Source organism: Coenobita brevimanus, chromosome 103, assembly GCF_032717465.1.
Source record: "Coenobita brevimanus isolate Jiangsu-jjx chromosome 103, ASM3271746v2, whole genome shotgun sequence".
Taxonomy (NCBI): domain Eukaryota; kingdom Metazoa; phylum Arthropoda; class Malacostraca; order Decapoda; family Coenobitidae; genus Coenobita; species Coenobita brevimanus.
Genome location: NC_137056.1, coordinates 2,306,765 through 2,323,253, shown reverse-complemented (window position 1 = coordinate 2,323,253; position 16,489 = coordinate 2,306,765). Strand labels below are relative to the sequence as shown.

Genomic DNA, 16,489 nt, shown 5'->3' with positions numbered 1-16,489 from the left:
CTGTCTTAAAAGGCCGATTTATTGAGACTTTTGATGAGCTGATGGAGCGAGGTGTCATCCAAAGTTAACCCCTTCAGCCCTAGACAGACACTCTGTTTTATTCTCCCTACTTTCAGACGATTTTATTTAGCTTTGGAGAGATTTTTTGAAATGGGGGATTGAACATAGGCTTCATCAACCCCTCCCCAAACGAGAAGCCTTTCCGACTTTGAATAACATCGTCTGGATATGGCACGAATAAGGTAAACAACACAGGGGTTAAGCGGTTACGGCTTGAGTGACTTTGAGTTGTGGTGGAGCACTTTTTCTTGCATTGTAATCACTGTCTGCTATTGCAATTTGTAGGGAGAGAGAGAAAAAATATATATTCCATTATACTAGGTCCTAATTACTAACCCGGCAAAAAAAAGATTGGAGGCGTGGTGAGATAAAATGACAGGCCTACATATAAAAGACATGTCGAAAGGTGAGAAAAAATAAAGAGAGTGAGTGAATGCCAATACCCATGACGGCACAACTCAAGCACAGTAAATTTGATAACATCCACGGTGTACCAGCACAGTATTTGCCTTGGGTGTTAAAATTTAGGCCAGAATTGTATGACTTGGAAGAAAAGAGGTTATTAATATGTCATGTGTAAAAAATAAGTAAAATAAAATGATGATGATGATGTCACACTTCATTGTCCCTATGTGGGGTAAGGACCATAACCATGCAACAGTCGAGAGGAGAGAGAGAGAGAGAGAGAGAGAGAGAGAGAGAGCGATGGGGAAAGTGGATGAGGAAGAGGAAGGGTATAGATGACTGGGGGTGGGAGACTGAAGGGGGCGGGATACATTATGTACAGGTAGGGGGATGTTTAACAAGTTAGTTGGGTCAGCTGTGTTCAGTGCCTGTTGGATCCTCCGTGCAGACGCTACTTCCACGTCAGCTCCTAGTCCACCAGTGAGTAGGAGAGTTACATAGAGATACACAGATACACAGACCACACAGACCTTACGGTCCCTACGCGGTGGTCCGGCCTTAATACTACTACAGTGCTATACAGTAATTATAGGAACAGGAGAAATGAATAGCACAGCAGAAGGCTCTCTCCCCCACCCTCCAGACCCTCCGGCATTTGCCGTACAGGAAACAACAAAGGATGTAATACCTTGCGGGACTGAAAAGCCTGAAGGAATTTTATAGGATCGGCAGAAAGTAGAATAATATGGAAATGGAGAATTTGGGCATACAGCCACATACTTGCTCTATGCATGAACTTTCTTTTAATGATTTTTTTATATATCAAAATAGATGAATAGAATGTTTATCTATTATATTTGCCCTAAAATACTGTCTATGTTTACTAATTTAGGTGTATTGTGTTTAATAAATAAATGAATGTAGACGCCAATATGCAATAGTTGCTCTATCCTATATAACTAAACGATACCAGTCGCGTCGAGGTACATGTCCAGTCTCTTTATAAAGATATGTATGGTACTACTCTCAATCATGTTCCCAGGAAGTTTATTCCATTCACTTAAAACAAAGTAAGTAAAGAAGTTTTTGGTTGTATCAAGATTAGCCCTCCCTGCCTGCAACTTCATATCATTTCCTCGAGTTATAGTCTCATAAATAACTGTGAATAGCTTGGTTGAATCAATATTACTGATGCCTTTCAGAATCTTAAAACATTCAGTTAGCTGTCCCCTGAGTCTCCGTTTTCTAAGAGAGAATAAGTTTAATTTCCTGAGCCTCTGGAGATATGGTTTATTCCTCACGGACAGGATTAATTTGGTAGCCTTACGCTTGACCGCTTCGAGTATTTCTATATCTTTGACTAGGTGAGGCGCCCAAACTTGCACTACAGACTCTAAGTGTGGCCTGACTATGCTTTTGTACAGGGAGATTACAATATCTCTGTTTTTATATGTAAAATGCCTTTTGATGAAACCTTGGGCCCTGTTGGCTTTATTGGCGGCAGCGATACACTGATTCGAACATTTTAGGTCGTCTGAAATTAGTGAGGACTTGCTGATGATTTAGTCGTTCGTTTTGTAATCATACCTTTTGTTTTTCTTCCCACACTGCAGTAGGGTACCTGACATTTACTTACATTGAAGGGCATTTGCCATTTTTCTGACCAGCTGACAGTTTTGTTAAGGTCATTTTGAAAGTTAATTCTGTCACATTCTGTTAATATAGTGTTGCCGATTATTGAATCGTTCGCAAATTTAGAAACGAAGTTGTTTAGGCCAACATCGATATCGTTAATATACATAATGAATAGGACTGGTGCCAACACCGATCCCTGAGGAACACCACTGGTCGCTGGAGCCCAGTCTGACTCCACTCTATAACGACTGGTTGCGTTGAGAAGAGGAGACAGAGACAGAGAAAGAGAAAGAGAGAGACTGTGACACTGATGCAAATAACGCACATACGTTACACACACACACACACACACACACACACACACACACACACACACACACACACACACACACCGCTCGCTGGCGCAGTGGTTACGTTCTCGCTTGCCAACTGGTGGACGGGAGTTCGCACCTCGCTCAGGTTGCGAAAAGTTTCACTGACGAAGTGGGTGGTTACTGTCCCCCTTGAGCAAGGGGACGGGTGTGTGCGTGTGTGAAGGTCACAGCCTTGCCCTTAGATCGGACTATATGAGCTCTCAGCTCCCTTCCGAGAGGGTAAAAAGCTGACGATCACGACCATCAAGTGATCCTGACCGACCCGGTGAATTACAAAGACAGACAATGAACCTATCAGGCATCTCATTTACACGGCATTTTATTCTGCTTTCCCTGCTTGCCGGCGGGAGGTCAGAGGGCTGGTCCGGAATTAATCACGTTCAGCCTCGATACAGTGGGGTGTTTTATATGTGGCTCTGGAGATTCCTTGACGTGTTGTCACCTGCAATTTATTCCATTCGTTACGTCTCGATGTCCTCGTGTTTAATAATACAATCTTGGTTGATGTTAGATTGGTATATATAAGTCAAAAGGATGTTAGGGTGTGATGCACAAAATAAATCGCTTAGGAATAGGTGCTACGTAGCCTCCTACACAAATATGGTCGACATTAAAGAGATATGTACCAGTAAAGTGCGCTTTGTGAGCGAGTGACGAGAAAGCGAGTGTTTGTACGTACGCCAATCATCATAATTTCATCTTGGTGTAAACTTTCAACATTTCTGGTGAGGTAGCTGAACAATAACAGAAGAATAACTGAGCTAAAATATGTACTTTCTCACGTTTACCCTCTCTCACCTTTTCTCTCCGGATGTGCATAGAGCGAGGCGCCGTAGCATTTATCACACGTGCAATGTTCACTTCTCTGCTCTTGACTTGCCATGTCTACGAACTGCGTCGGTAATTACTTGGCTATTGATCGAATGATACCCAGAAATGAGGCGATTACCCTTGCTGATTTAACCCCCAAAACATTGAAAAAACTTCCATATAAAATTATGAGCGTAATATCCGATATTTAATCGTTAGAATTCGTGCAAGAAAACATGCAGTAATGTTACAACAGGAATTTTTTTTTAATTCGATTTCACGGTGGAGCATGTCAGATGAAGCCCTCGGTATATGCCCTTGTTAAGCTGGAATTCCAAGGGGTTTCTTTGGTTTCATGGGTAGATATACAGCTAAAAACAAAATTTACTGAATGTATCTACTACCTGCTAAAAGAATCTCTTCTCTATCTCATACAGTAGGAAAAATTACTAGCCTCTGAAATACAAGGTGGTAGGGCCGTGTCGTGTTGGGCCTGGCCGGGTCATGTTGGGCAGCTCATTTCTCATCTGAACATAAATTTCGCATTGCTATGCTTGCTCGCTCACAGTAACTTAAAATATGCTATGGTGTAATATTCAGAATAAGCTGCAAATAAAAATAAATCACAAGATAAATAGCTTACGAAGAGGTGTTAAGAAGCTGCCCATACCGTTTAGCATGCGGCTCATTAAAATTTCTGAACTAAGTAGTCTAGTCCTGGTCCCTGACATAGTGGATCTGTTCACTACAATACGACTTAATGCCAGTGCATCCACCACTTTCAAACAGGGATGGAGGCAGTGACTACAGAGCTCAAAATGTGCAGCTATGGCTTGATTTCAGGTAAAGAAACTCCATAACTTTTACTAGATAGACAGATCAGCAGATACTCTGAATGTGTATCATGCACTTAAAATTAGATGCTAAATCAATAATTTTTCCTTTTATTCCAGTGTCCGAGATATCTGATGATAAGACAGACTTGCCATGCAACATAACAGACTCCCATGTAAGATCAACATTAATGGCCGACAAAGGCAACGAAGCCCAGTTGACGTCTTGGTCTGTTGTGGATTTCACTAATAAGGGTGACAATTACATCAGTGTTGTAACAAGCGTCGATGTTAACTTCAAACTGCAGGGTATTGACCACAAGACCTGTTATGTCGTCAAGATCTCAATTAGTCATGATTCAAAAGGTTTCCATGACATAAATAATTGTTTTAAAATGTCAGAAATGAAGTTTTACGAGGACCTGGTTCCTGCCCTAAACTGTGAGCTGAAGGCAGCAGGGCAGCCCAGCCTGCGGGTGCCTGGATGCTACTACACCTGCTCTGAGGGCGGCCATTCTTTAATATTTATGGAGGACCTGCGAGGACGAGGGTTCAAGATGCACTCTCGTCATAAGGGTCTGGATGTGGCCCACACCAAGCTGGTCTTGCAGGAGCTGGCAAGACTTCATTCCGCCTCTCTCTTGCTGCAGGCCAGAACACCAAACATCCCCCTGCACCAAAAATACCCATACCTTGCCATCCAGTGGCACAGTGTCACAGAAGATGCTTTCAAACTCTACAAAGATTTGATCATAGGAAATGTTGACAATGCAATTGAAACTTTAGAGCTAGTTGGAGGGTATTCAGCAGCCATCAAGTGGCTTCACTATCTAAAGACTCAACTTGATGCTTTAGCTGATCACGATTTTGAGCATCCTTCACCCTTCACTGTGATCGTCCATGGCGATACCTGGATAAACAACTCTCTCTTCAGGTTTGATATTAATTGTTTCTATATCTACTTGAATTATTTGTCAGACTTGTAATATAAAAGGAAATATCTGAGTCAGAGTTGTTATATTGATTGCTATCAGTATAAGAAATAGCAACATCCTACATATTTTATCCACAGATTAGCAATAGAGTATAGGACTTTTGTGTGATCTTTTGGAGGACTGTGAACCTAGCAACATTCTAGATCCTTCCTCTCTGTACATAAATCTACGTTGCTACCTTGTCAGTTTTGTTTACAACCCTCTGTAGGAAATTATTTCAGCACCCCTTCTAAGCAAATTCATCGATACTTCATATGAAATAATGCACAGTGTTATCCTTTTTTTTTTTCATAATCACATTCAAATGCTGTTTGCAAAGATTAAGCATAACTGTTCATCATCGAAGCAAGTAATTGCCTGTTACCATTTTTTCACTGAAAACGTAAGATACGAGGTCTATCCAAAAAGAAACCAAACTTTCTAAATAGTGCAACTTTTTGACAGAGAAAGAATCTCTAAACAGATTCTAGCATATCACTAAGCAGGGTCGGACATATTACAGAACGAAACCCAACACTTCACAAAGCAGAGTCTGGCATGCCAATTAACAGATTCTACCCTATCACTATACGGAATCGGACATACTGTTAAACAAGGTCTGTCACATCAATAGGCAGAATCTACCTTGGTACCACTTAGCAGATTTTGATATATCACTGAGCAGAATCCTTTGTGGTGCAGGTACAATGAGTCCGGCGAGCCAGTAGAGGTGATGTTAGTGGACCATCAGGGGTCTGGGTTGGATTCCCTTGGCAACGACCTCACCTACTTCCTCCTGACCAGTCTTGAGGGTTCAGTCCGGCACCAAAACACCGACGCCTTCCTGGACACCTACTACAACGCCCTCACCACAGTCCTTGAGAGTGGTGACCTCAACATACCCTTCACTCTGGAACAGCTGCACCAGGAGTACATGAAACAGATCCCCTGCGGAATGGCCTTTGCCCTGATGGTCGTGCCTTTGATCTTAGCAGAGGATAATGATACGGTGAACTACTACGAGTTGCCCAACGAGAAGTTTCAGGAAATGATGAAGAAGAAGAAGGAGATTCTGACAAAAAAGATTCTTCACAGTCCCATCCTGAAAGATCGATTTACAGACAGCTTTGACGAGTTGATGGAGCGAGGGATTATCGTCTAGCCAACCCCTTCAGCCCGATGACCCCCTGCTTGGTTAATCTTGGCTATACTCCTTTGATTCTATCCAGGCCTAACATTGCCATATCGCTCTATCTCGAATACTTAGTTGTACTAAAATTTTAACACTCATGAGGTCATAGGGACAGGGGTGCTTCCAGCCTCATCCCCTCCCCTTCCCCACTCCAGACCCACACATTGCAGTCACCTTTAACTTACAGACTTGCAGAGGAAACTAGAGTCTGCTTGTTTTTACCGGATGGAACTAGACCACTAACACAACTTCAGTACTGGGTCGTTGTTGCATGAGATTGGATGAGTCTTATGGTCGTATGCATAAACAAATTTGTGGAGACCTTGAGTCGCTCTCCACTCCAGCTGATATGCTTATACAAACTGTGGAATCCATATTTGTTGGATGCCACATTTGTGCTAACTTTGAATGCTAAATTTACTGGGATAAAAAATGTGGATATCAAGAAGGGTATTCACAATTGCTTTCAAATACAAACACTAAAACGCAATACCATAAATCACTGTCCTTGTACCGCCACACTTATCCATTGTGACGAAGCATACCGGAAAATTGCGCAATCCGAGCTTGCCGATGACACAAATGTGGAAAGCTGCTATATTTTTTTGTTTCTTTATGCATTCGACAATTAGTTATAAGTTGGGAAAATGTCTCCTTGGTTACTATATTCTATTCACTTTAACTTGGCCTAAAGCTCTCCATATTGAATAATGAGCTGCCACAAGAGACTGACACTAGAGTACACACACACACACACACACACACACACACACACGTGTCACTCAGCATGTTAGCTTATGAATATGAAACCAGTATACACTTAGTGAATTTGTATGTTGAGCACACGAACCTTGTGTGTGTGTGTGTGTGTGAGAGAGAGAGAGAGAGAGAGAGAGAGAGAGAGAGAGAGAGAGAGAGACCGGAATCACCAGGTTTATTGTTGCCGTTCTCAAGGTCAGCATTTGGCAAGTGGCTCCTCAGGGTAGAAAAAAAATACAATGTACAGTACCATGCATTCTGGAACACAGGGCGAAACTTTCTGAAACAACGTACGTTAATTTTCGTCTCTATATTCATTTTTCGTCTCCATAAATGCTTCAATCGTCCATTTCCTTCCATTGTCAGTTAATTTGCTTCCTCAGCTTCCATTCCTCGCTTATTCTCTCTCATGTAAGTACTATTTCCATCGATTATTTTTGGCTTGACCTTCCCCGTCACCTCTAGCCTTCACAATCTCACTCTTACATCGCTTTCACCGCTTTTTACATTCTTCCTACCTACCTAGCACTAGAGAAGAGAGGGGGAGAGAGAGAGACAGACAGACAGACTGACAGACAGAAACAGTAAAGATAGAGAGAATTAGACAGAGACAGGGACTCAGACAGGAGACACAAAGACGGAGAGGCAGAATCAAACAAATAGAGACAGAGAGAGAGATGGAGAAACAGACAGATACACAGACAGACAGAAAGCAGGATTGTACGAAGTAAAGACAGGTTATGAGATGAGGAAGGAGACCACGTGGCTTGTACAGAATAGCAAATAATGAATCTTAATAACAATAAAATGCTTCGGTAATTCCCATCTCGCCGTCCTATAGTGTCGTATTTCGCGCGTTGTGATGGCGTGCGTTGGTTTATGGTTGTTGTTGTTGTGGGTTGTGATGTGTTGCTTGGTGTTATTTGATTCGCTTGGTTGTCTTTGTCTTTGTTTTCGTCTTTGCCATCATCATTATCATCATCATCATCATCATCATCATCATCCTTTTCATCGTAGTCTTCCCTATTATCATCACCATCTTCATATTTGTCATCAGCATCAGCATCGTCTTGCGTCATCGTCTTCATCACCACCAGCATCACCATCACCACCACCATCATCGACTTCATCTCCATCACCATCATCACCACCACCACCATCATCATCATTTTCGTTTTTTTATTTTTATAGACAAACATAGTAAGGAACACGAATTAAATAAAAAAAAAATAATCCATACTCCAGATTAATCACCAACGTTATCATCATCATCATCATCATCATCATCATCATCACAACCATCACTACCATCACTACTACTACTATTACCATTAACACAACTATTACCATTACCATTACTCCAACCATTAGGCTAACATTACCGTCATCATCATCACCACCACCATCATCAGCAATCATCACTATCAAGAACTAAGAGACATCAATCCAGCCTATCCAGCCTCTGAGTAATGAAACTTTTTTGTCCACTGTATCATCACGCATTTACTCTAAGCCTTTTTGACGGAGGAAGCTTCTTAAGACCTGTACGTAAGCGATTTGTTTTGCTCAGTATACTTTAATATTCCCCAGTTCCTCATTTAATCTTAACGACATATTTAACACCAAAAAAACACGAGAGGATAATAAGGTGTCATGTACAGAATAAGTCGCTAAGGAAGAGGTTTTAAGAAGCATCCTAAACCAACGAGAATGTAGTGACTGATTTATTGTCTATGTTGCTTCATCATAGCGTGCCGGGTGTTTGGATTTGGTTTGTTTGGTTTGTTTTGTTTTGTTTGTGGGGTGCATTCTGAGGCCGAGCATATAAGTCAGCTTCCATTATCATCTTCATCGTCTTCACCACCGTCTTATTCATCACTGTCATCACCACCACCATCACTATCACCATCCTTATACCCATCATCATCATCACTATCACCACCACCACCATCACCATCCTTATACCCATCATCATCATCATCACTATCACCACCACCACCATCACCATCACCATCCTTACAACCATCATCATCAACACTCTCATCACCAACACCACCATCATCATCATCATCCTTACAACCATCATCATCACTATCATCACCACCACCATCACCATCCTTACAGCCATCATCATTATCATCACCATTATCACCACCACCATCACCATCATCATCCTTATAACCATCATATGCATCACTATCATCACCACCACCATCATTATCCTTACAATCATCACCATCATCACTATCATCACCACCACCATCACCATCATCATCATCAGTGAAAAAAAGCGACAAGTTCTTCCACCCCTTCAATTATCCACATTTTATTTTATTCTCGCCATCTTCAGACGATTTCCTTAAGCAGAGGGGAGGCCTTTGGACCAGGAGGCATTTGGCATACCCTTAGCAGGCATAAATCTTCGCCAGGCTGAGTGAAAAATCGTCTGTGGGAGGGTATCTGAGAGCATATCCAACCCCTCTTGTTCGATAATGTCCTGTCTAAGCTTAATAAAATCGTCTGGAGGCAACTAGAATAACTCACACACACACACACACACACACACACACACACACACACACACACAAAGAAAAAAATTATATCACTGTGGTATGTGGGTTAAATCCCATCAGACACAGAGGCCCTTTGTGTGTGTGTGTGTGTGTGTGTGTGTGTGTGTGTGTGTGTGTGTGTGTGTGTGTGTGTGTGTGTGTGTGTGTGTGTGTGTGACTAAAGAAGCCAGACATGTTGACTTTTTTTTCTGCTTCTTCTTCTATTATTATTGTTATTATTATTATTATTATTATTGTTATTATTATTATTATTATTATTTTTATTATAACCCTAATCCACCCCAGTGCCCTGGCCACCCCAATCCACCCCAGGAAGGACAAATGTGCCCTTCCCTGTAGTTCTCTGGTTTCAACTGAATGAATACAGGGAAAGTACCGGTACTTCTATAATCCCAATGTTCTTTCTGAATTCAGTAGGAGTGGTCCCTGACCACGGCCACGCCCACATGGTGCATGTGCGCATGTGTCACAGGCACCAAAGCAACAGGATGATTGAGCAGAGGGCTGGCTGCTCCTGTTACCTGCCGCTTCGTCGTCGCCGCCGCCGCCGCGCTCGGTGCCTTGGGCTGCAAGTGTGCATGTGCACGTGTGCATGATGTGACAGTGACTGACAGCAGGATGACTGAGCAGATGACTGGCCCATCCTGCTACCTGCTGCTCCGCCGTGGTGCTCGGTGCCTCGGGCTGCACGTGTGCATGTGTGCGAGTGCATGACTGCATGTCACAGGGACACATTAATTACAGGGGTCCACAGGGAAATTCACATATGAGAACAAGGAGAAACTAACTAAAACACTGGCGAAGGCCATACTTCCTCTTTCTGGGGTGGATTAGGGTTAATTATTATTATTATTGTTATTATTATTATTATTATTATTATTATTATTATTTCTTTTTTTCTTCTTTCTTCTTCTTTTTCTTATTATTATCATTATTATTATTATTATTATTGTTGTTATTATTATCATTATTATTATTATCATTACCCTTTTGTTCTACCAATTCTTTTTCCTTTTCCTCCTCTCCTTTCTCTTCCTTTGGTCTTCCTCGTTTTGCTCTTCCTTATCCACTTCCTGCTCTTCTGTCCTTGCCTTTTGTCCTTCCACTTCCTCTTCCTCTTCCTCTTTCCCTTCCTTTTCCTCATTATCATCATCATCATCATCACCATCATGACCTTTTTGTCAGCTAAGAATGGGATGAGGTAATTAAGTAATAGTTATAATAATAATAAAATTGATACTAGTCATAAAAATAATACTAACAACAACAACAATAAGAATAAGAATAGAAATAAGAACACGAATAAGAATTAATAATGACAATAAAAACGAAGAAAATAACAAATGCTAATGAGAGCTGCAGAACTGATAATGATGGTGTTAATTAGAGAAATATCTATCTATCTATCTATAGCCAGACCCCTTAATCCCGTAAGGGGTGGCCACAAACAAATCGCCTCCATGTCGCCCTGTCCCCTGCCATTTCGCTGCCCTCTCCCCAGTTTACATACTCCTCTCTAAAATAAATCACTTGGTTACGAGTGATTTACAAATAGGCCTATGTTGATACTTACAAGGAAATGGAGAGATGAAAATGTCCCAGGCACTTTCATGTAGGCCCCTTAAGAGAGATAGGTAGAGGAGAGAGAGAGAGAGATAGACAGAGATAGACAGATAGAAAACTGTATAATCATGATTGGTCGAGTGATGATTTTTTTGTAGTAGTAGTAGTAGTAGTAGTCGCGGGAAGAGTTTTCAGGGGAGACTATCCTACTCTACACTCCCCCTACCATACATTAGCACGGCATCAACAAGTACCCATCCCCCAAGGGCGTAGGGTGCAGCGTTACCCCCCCCACACACAAACTCATATATATTTCATGTCATCCATTTCTCTATCAACATCTCAGAGAAATAGATTGCAGTGCGTGAATTGTCTCTTTTTTTAATGTTTTTCTTTCCTTTTTGAGTACCGTATCGTTCTTTTCTTTAGCGATTTAGTATTAATATAAAAGTTACTCGGGTCTCGGCGTAGGATAAATATACTCTGTTGCTAGCTTGACTTTCCTTACGTAATCCCTTTATTTACTGACTCCTACGCAAATATCTGAGCCTTATTCATAAAGGTCCTTCAGCCTTGGGTTCATTTTCCAAGGTGTGGCTTTGGAGATTTCTTAACACCTCTTTCTTACCGACTAATCCTGCATATTACCTCTCCATATCCTCTTGTCTTAATCCGAAAAATGTCTATATTAAAAAGATATAAGTAGCTCCTGGCCTTTGGTTCCTTCTTCTTTGACTTAGAGAGAGAGAGAGAGAGGGGAGAGAGAGAGAGAGAGAGAGAGAGAGAGAGAGAGAGAGAATGTTAAGTTGTCATATGCAAAAATAAATAGCTAAGAGACAGGTGCAAAGAAGCCTGCAATGCCACTTGGGGTACAGGTCTTACTCACTCCATGCATTTTTGTTTTGTTCTTTCTTTTTTGGAGGGAGGGTTCTAGCAAATTTCAGACGATTTTATTCAGCTCAAGGAAACCCCCTCTGTCAGGCAGGGGGTTCATGAAGGCTGTATCTAACCCCTCCAGCTCCAAAAGCCTCCCCCCAGCTGAATAAAATCGTCTGGAGGCAGCGAGAAAAAATATATACACAAATCGCCCTCATTTCACGATCTCCATAAAATCAATTAGACTCCTTGATAAACACCACGTACTCCCTGCAGGACTCCACAGTTTTATTTATTTATTTTTTAACATACATATTATAATAGATTTTTTTACCCATCCACTTTATTCAAGGATTTTTTTATTTTTAATCTTATCTCCAGAGCAGTGTGTCCAGTTTAAAAGAGTTTATTTATTTATTTATTCACTTATTTGGATTGGGGACGTTAAAAATTGTCATAACTAATCCTTCACTACTAAAAGGACACACACACACACACACACACACACACACACACACACACACACACACACACACACACACACACACACACACACGTACGCACGCACGCACGCACGCACAGGTTACGCAATACAGTTAGGGTATGTAAAAAGCTCCGGGGTAACGACAAGGCACATCATTAATTCTGTGTCCGCAACTCGTGCTTAGAATATTACAAAAGAAAATAAAAATAATAATCTTAGGTGGAGCATGTTCAGGAATGTTTACGAAATTAAGTACAGGTTATACAATGTTTTTCTAATACTGTTTGGTGTTTATACAGAAATAGATAATGCGAGCTGTATATAGTGAGGTGGTAACTGTGTGTGTGTGTGTGTGTGTGTGTGTGTGTGTGTGTGTGTGTGTGTGTGTGTGTGTGTGTGTGTGTGTGTGTGTGTGTGTGTGTCCTTGGCGTGATGGGGTTCTTCAAGGTCCCATAGCTAGTGTTTGGTAGTTTAGTACAGTCTGCTACTACCCTTCCTACCACCACCACCACTACCACCACCACCACTACTGCCACAACCACTGCTACTACTACTACTACTACTACCACTACTACTATCGTCAGCACTACCGCTCTTCATATACCACAAGTAAGTAATCTAAAATCATCATCGTCGTCATCATCATCATCATCATCATCATCATCATCATCATCTGCCACTCTCCTCTCTACGGTACAGTAATCATCACCAGTATCACCACCATTACCAACACGACCATCATCACCACTACCACCACTACTACCACTGCACGCCTCCTGCCTCATACTACAACTGAATAATCGAAAGTCACAATCACCATCATCATCATCATTATTATTATTATTATTATTATTATTATTATCATTATTAATACTATCTCCCATATCAGCATTTCACAGAGTATATAAAAATCTTAACATTTCTTCAGACATTGTGACCTAGAAATATCAGGTTGAGATGGCAGGCAGGAACAGACAAGATTGACGGTGATAAAATTCAATATTTTTACTCCAGCTCTGCATAAACACTTCCAATACTTTTTTAAGTTCAAATTATATTACAGTGAAAATTAAGTGTGATGTCTGATAAATTCTGGATGAGGAATGTTTAACAGCAACTGCAATCAAAACTGTATAATAATACTTGAGCATTTGCTGTTGAAGTAAATGAGTGATATTCAGTCTATGATGGGAAAGTGATCACATAACAGGACAAGGCCTAAACGTCAGTGGGCAAGGTTTATCTTGCCTTGAAAATCTGAACAAAGGGAAGTTATTCACAAAATTAAGAGTTAGGATGGTATCTTTAATTTAAAAAAATATATATAAATGTAAATGTAGTGTACAGTATATTCCATCGCAGTGTCTGGACAACCAGAGGGAGAGGCGGTGGAATTACATGGCATAACAGAAGACCAGGTGAGGGCAGCATTGCTGGCTGACAAAGGCAGTTCTGCCAAACTGGTCTCCTGGTCTGTGGCGGACTTCACAAAGAAAGGCGACAATTATGTCGGTGTTATCACCAGCGTCCAGGTGATCTTCACACTCGATGGGAAGGAACAGACATCCTCTTATGTTATTAAAATGTCGACCGAGTATCCTTCGGGTGGTTTCAATGACATAGTTAAGGCTATTACAGTTGTGGAAATAAAATTTTTCCAGCAACTGGCTCCTAAACTGAACAGTGAGCTAGTGGCAGCAGGCCAGCCCGACCTGCGGGTGCCTCGCTGTTTCTTCACCAGCGCTGAAGGTAGACGGATTCTATTTCTGGAGGACCTGCGAAGCCGAGGGTTCAAGTTGTATCCCCGCCACAAAAGTCAAGACGTGGCCCATGCCAGCCTGGTGATGCAGGAGGTGGCAAGATTCCATGGTGCCTCGCTCCTGCTGCAGGCCAGGACACCACACAACCCCCTCCACCACCAGTACCCACACCTCACCACAAACTGGTTCAATGCCTCAGAAGATGGCCATGAATTCTGCAAAGAATTTCTGAGAGGAACTATTGACAGCATTATTCTAATTTTAGAGACAGTTGGTGGATATTCAGCGGCCATCAGGTGGCTTCAAGACCTAAAGCCACGACTTGCCGTCGTAATGGAGGACGAACTCAAGGGCCCTTCCCCCTTCACTGTGCTGTGCCATGGTGATGTCTGGACCAACAATATGCTCTTCAGGTGAGTTAAAAAGTTATTCCTCTAAAACTGGCAGGAACTGAAGCATTGCGTGTTTTCTATTAAAAAAAAAATCCACAGTGTTCTGCTATGGTTATGTGTGAACCAGCAACATCCCTCTCGGTTAGAGAGTTTTTCTCTAAAGAGTGCCATTCTCTGGTCTTGAGTTTTGAAACATTCAGCTTCCTTTGTTGCAATGTCCATTTTTGGTGCTACAAGTAATTTAAGAAAGTCGAGCATCAAAACTTTTTGGCTTTAATCAGTAATGAGCTTAATGCTTTGCTGCCTCAGCCATAAATTATGTTCTTTCTTGTCGATCCCCAGGTGACCAGACATTAATATACATCATCCAGAATTGTGTACATTGCCTTTCTGAACGTAGGAAAAATTGCTATGTCTGAATTTCCATAGTGCCAAAACATAAGTGGTCAACAATATTTGGCACTAAATAGATATAAATATATCTATTTGGTACCACAAGCATTAAATCTGTAACTTTGTAAGCACCAAGTGATTCCACTCTAACGTATGGAAGTGAAGCTTGGACCCTGTTGGAAGGACACAAGTCACGAGTGAGAGCAGTAGAAATAAGTTATCTGAAAGGAAAATGGGGAATTACAAGGAGATACTGACTGACAAATGTGAAGTGAAGGAGTGTTGTGGTGTTGATGTGCATGTGCTAGAAAGCATTAGGGGAAATCCTTTGAGATGGTTTGACTTAGTAGAGAGAAGAGTGAATGACAGACTAAATAAGACAGTGTGCATGAGTGATGTGGAGGGAGGAAGGGGGAGACTGAGTATGAGATGGACGGGTGGGGTGGAGAGGTATGTGGGAAATGGCGGTGCGAGTAGGAAAGAGTGCACCCTGCTGGCAGAGGACTGGGTGACACGGAGGTGATTCGTTAATTTTGTGGCCACCCGTTATGAATCTAAGGCATCTCACAATAGACAGATGGACAGACAGACAGTAGGCAACCCCCATGTCAGAGAGAACTTTTTGTACAGGTACGATGAATCTGGCAAGCCGGTGGAGGTGATGCTGTTGGACCACCAGTTGACGAGGGTTAGATCTCTGGCCACAGACCTCAACTGCTTCTTCTTCACCAGCCTCGAGGGGTCGGTTCGACGAAACAACACCAACACCTTCTTGGATATTTACTACAACGCTCTAAGCAAGGTCCTAGAAGCCGGTCATCTCAGCGTGCCCTTCACCCGACAAGAGTTGGTGCAGGAGTACCGACACAAACACACTTTCGGGGCTGCTCGTAGTATCTGGTCAATCCCTACAATCATCGCTGAGGAGACAAATACCACAGACTTCCATGAAATGCCCGACGAGGAAGTGAAGAATTTTATGGAAAGGCAAGACAACACTCTCTTGCACAACCCACTGCTAAGACCCAGACTCTTGTGTATGTTTGATGAATTCAAAGAGTGTGGCTTGATAAAGTAGGTGAAATTACACGGGAACGATGATAGGACTTCGAATATCTCTGTTTAAACTCTTGATTCACGACTTTCATCAGCTGACACCAAGGCCTCATGAAACTTTGAAACTATGTTGTGTTATTTGGTGCCAGAATCTATCCAATAGCTATGAGATCGTAAACCTAGAATACCCTATCCCATAAAGGTTGACTGATATCTACTGCATAGCGGTTCTTGCAAGCTACGCAACATCACACACACACACACACACACACACACACACACACACACACACACACACACACACACACACACACACACACACACACACACACACACACTTCTAAAAATCC

The 16,489-nt window shown here is 41.9% G+C and overlaps 3 protein-coding genes across 3 annotated transcripts in view; all 3 read left to right on the top strand.

Moving 5' to 3' along the window:
• The window catches only part of LOC145415595 (uncharacterized), a 4,431-nt gene extending 4,168 nt beyond the window's left edge, over positions 1–263 (top strand). The window contains exon 3 of the mRNA XM_080284818.1: positions 1–263. This exon is cut by the window's left edge and continues 395 nt beyond it. Coding sequence (XP_080140944.1) covers positions 1–68 — 68 coding nt within the window. The 3' untranslated portion in view covers positions 69–263.
• A 193-nt stretch (positions 264–456) lies between these two features.
• On the top strand, positions 457–6,253 carry LOC145415556 (uncharacterized). The gene is made up of 3 exons (XM_080284778.1): positions 457–466; positions 4,238–5,051; positions 5,794–6,253. The coding sequence occupies exons 1-3, from the start codon at positions 457–459 to the stop codon at positions 6,251–6,253; spliced, it is 1,284 nt and encodes a 427-aa protein (XP_080140904.1).
• A 4,955-nt stretch (positions 6,254–11,208) lies between these two features.
• On the top strand, positions 11,209–16,192 carry LOC145415555 (putative oxidoreductase dhs-27). The gene is made up of 3 exons (XM_080284777.1): positions 11,209–11,227; positions 13,901–14,711; positions 15,714–16,192. The coding sequence occupies exons 1-3, from the start codon at positions 11,209–11,211 to the stop codon at positions 16,159–16,161; spliced, it is 1,278 nt and encodes a 425-aa protein (XP_080140903.1). The 3' UTR covers positions 16,162–16,192.
• Positions 16,193–16,489: the final 297 nt, after the last annotated feature.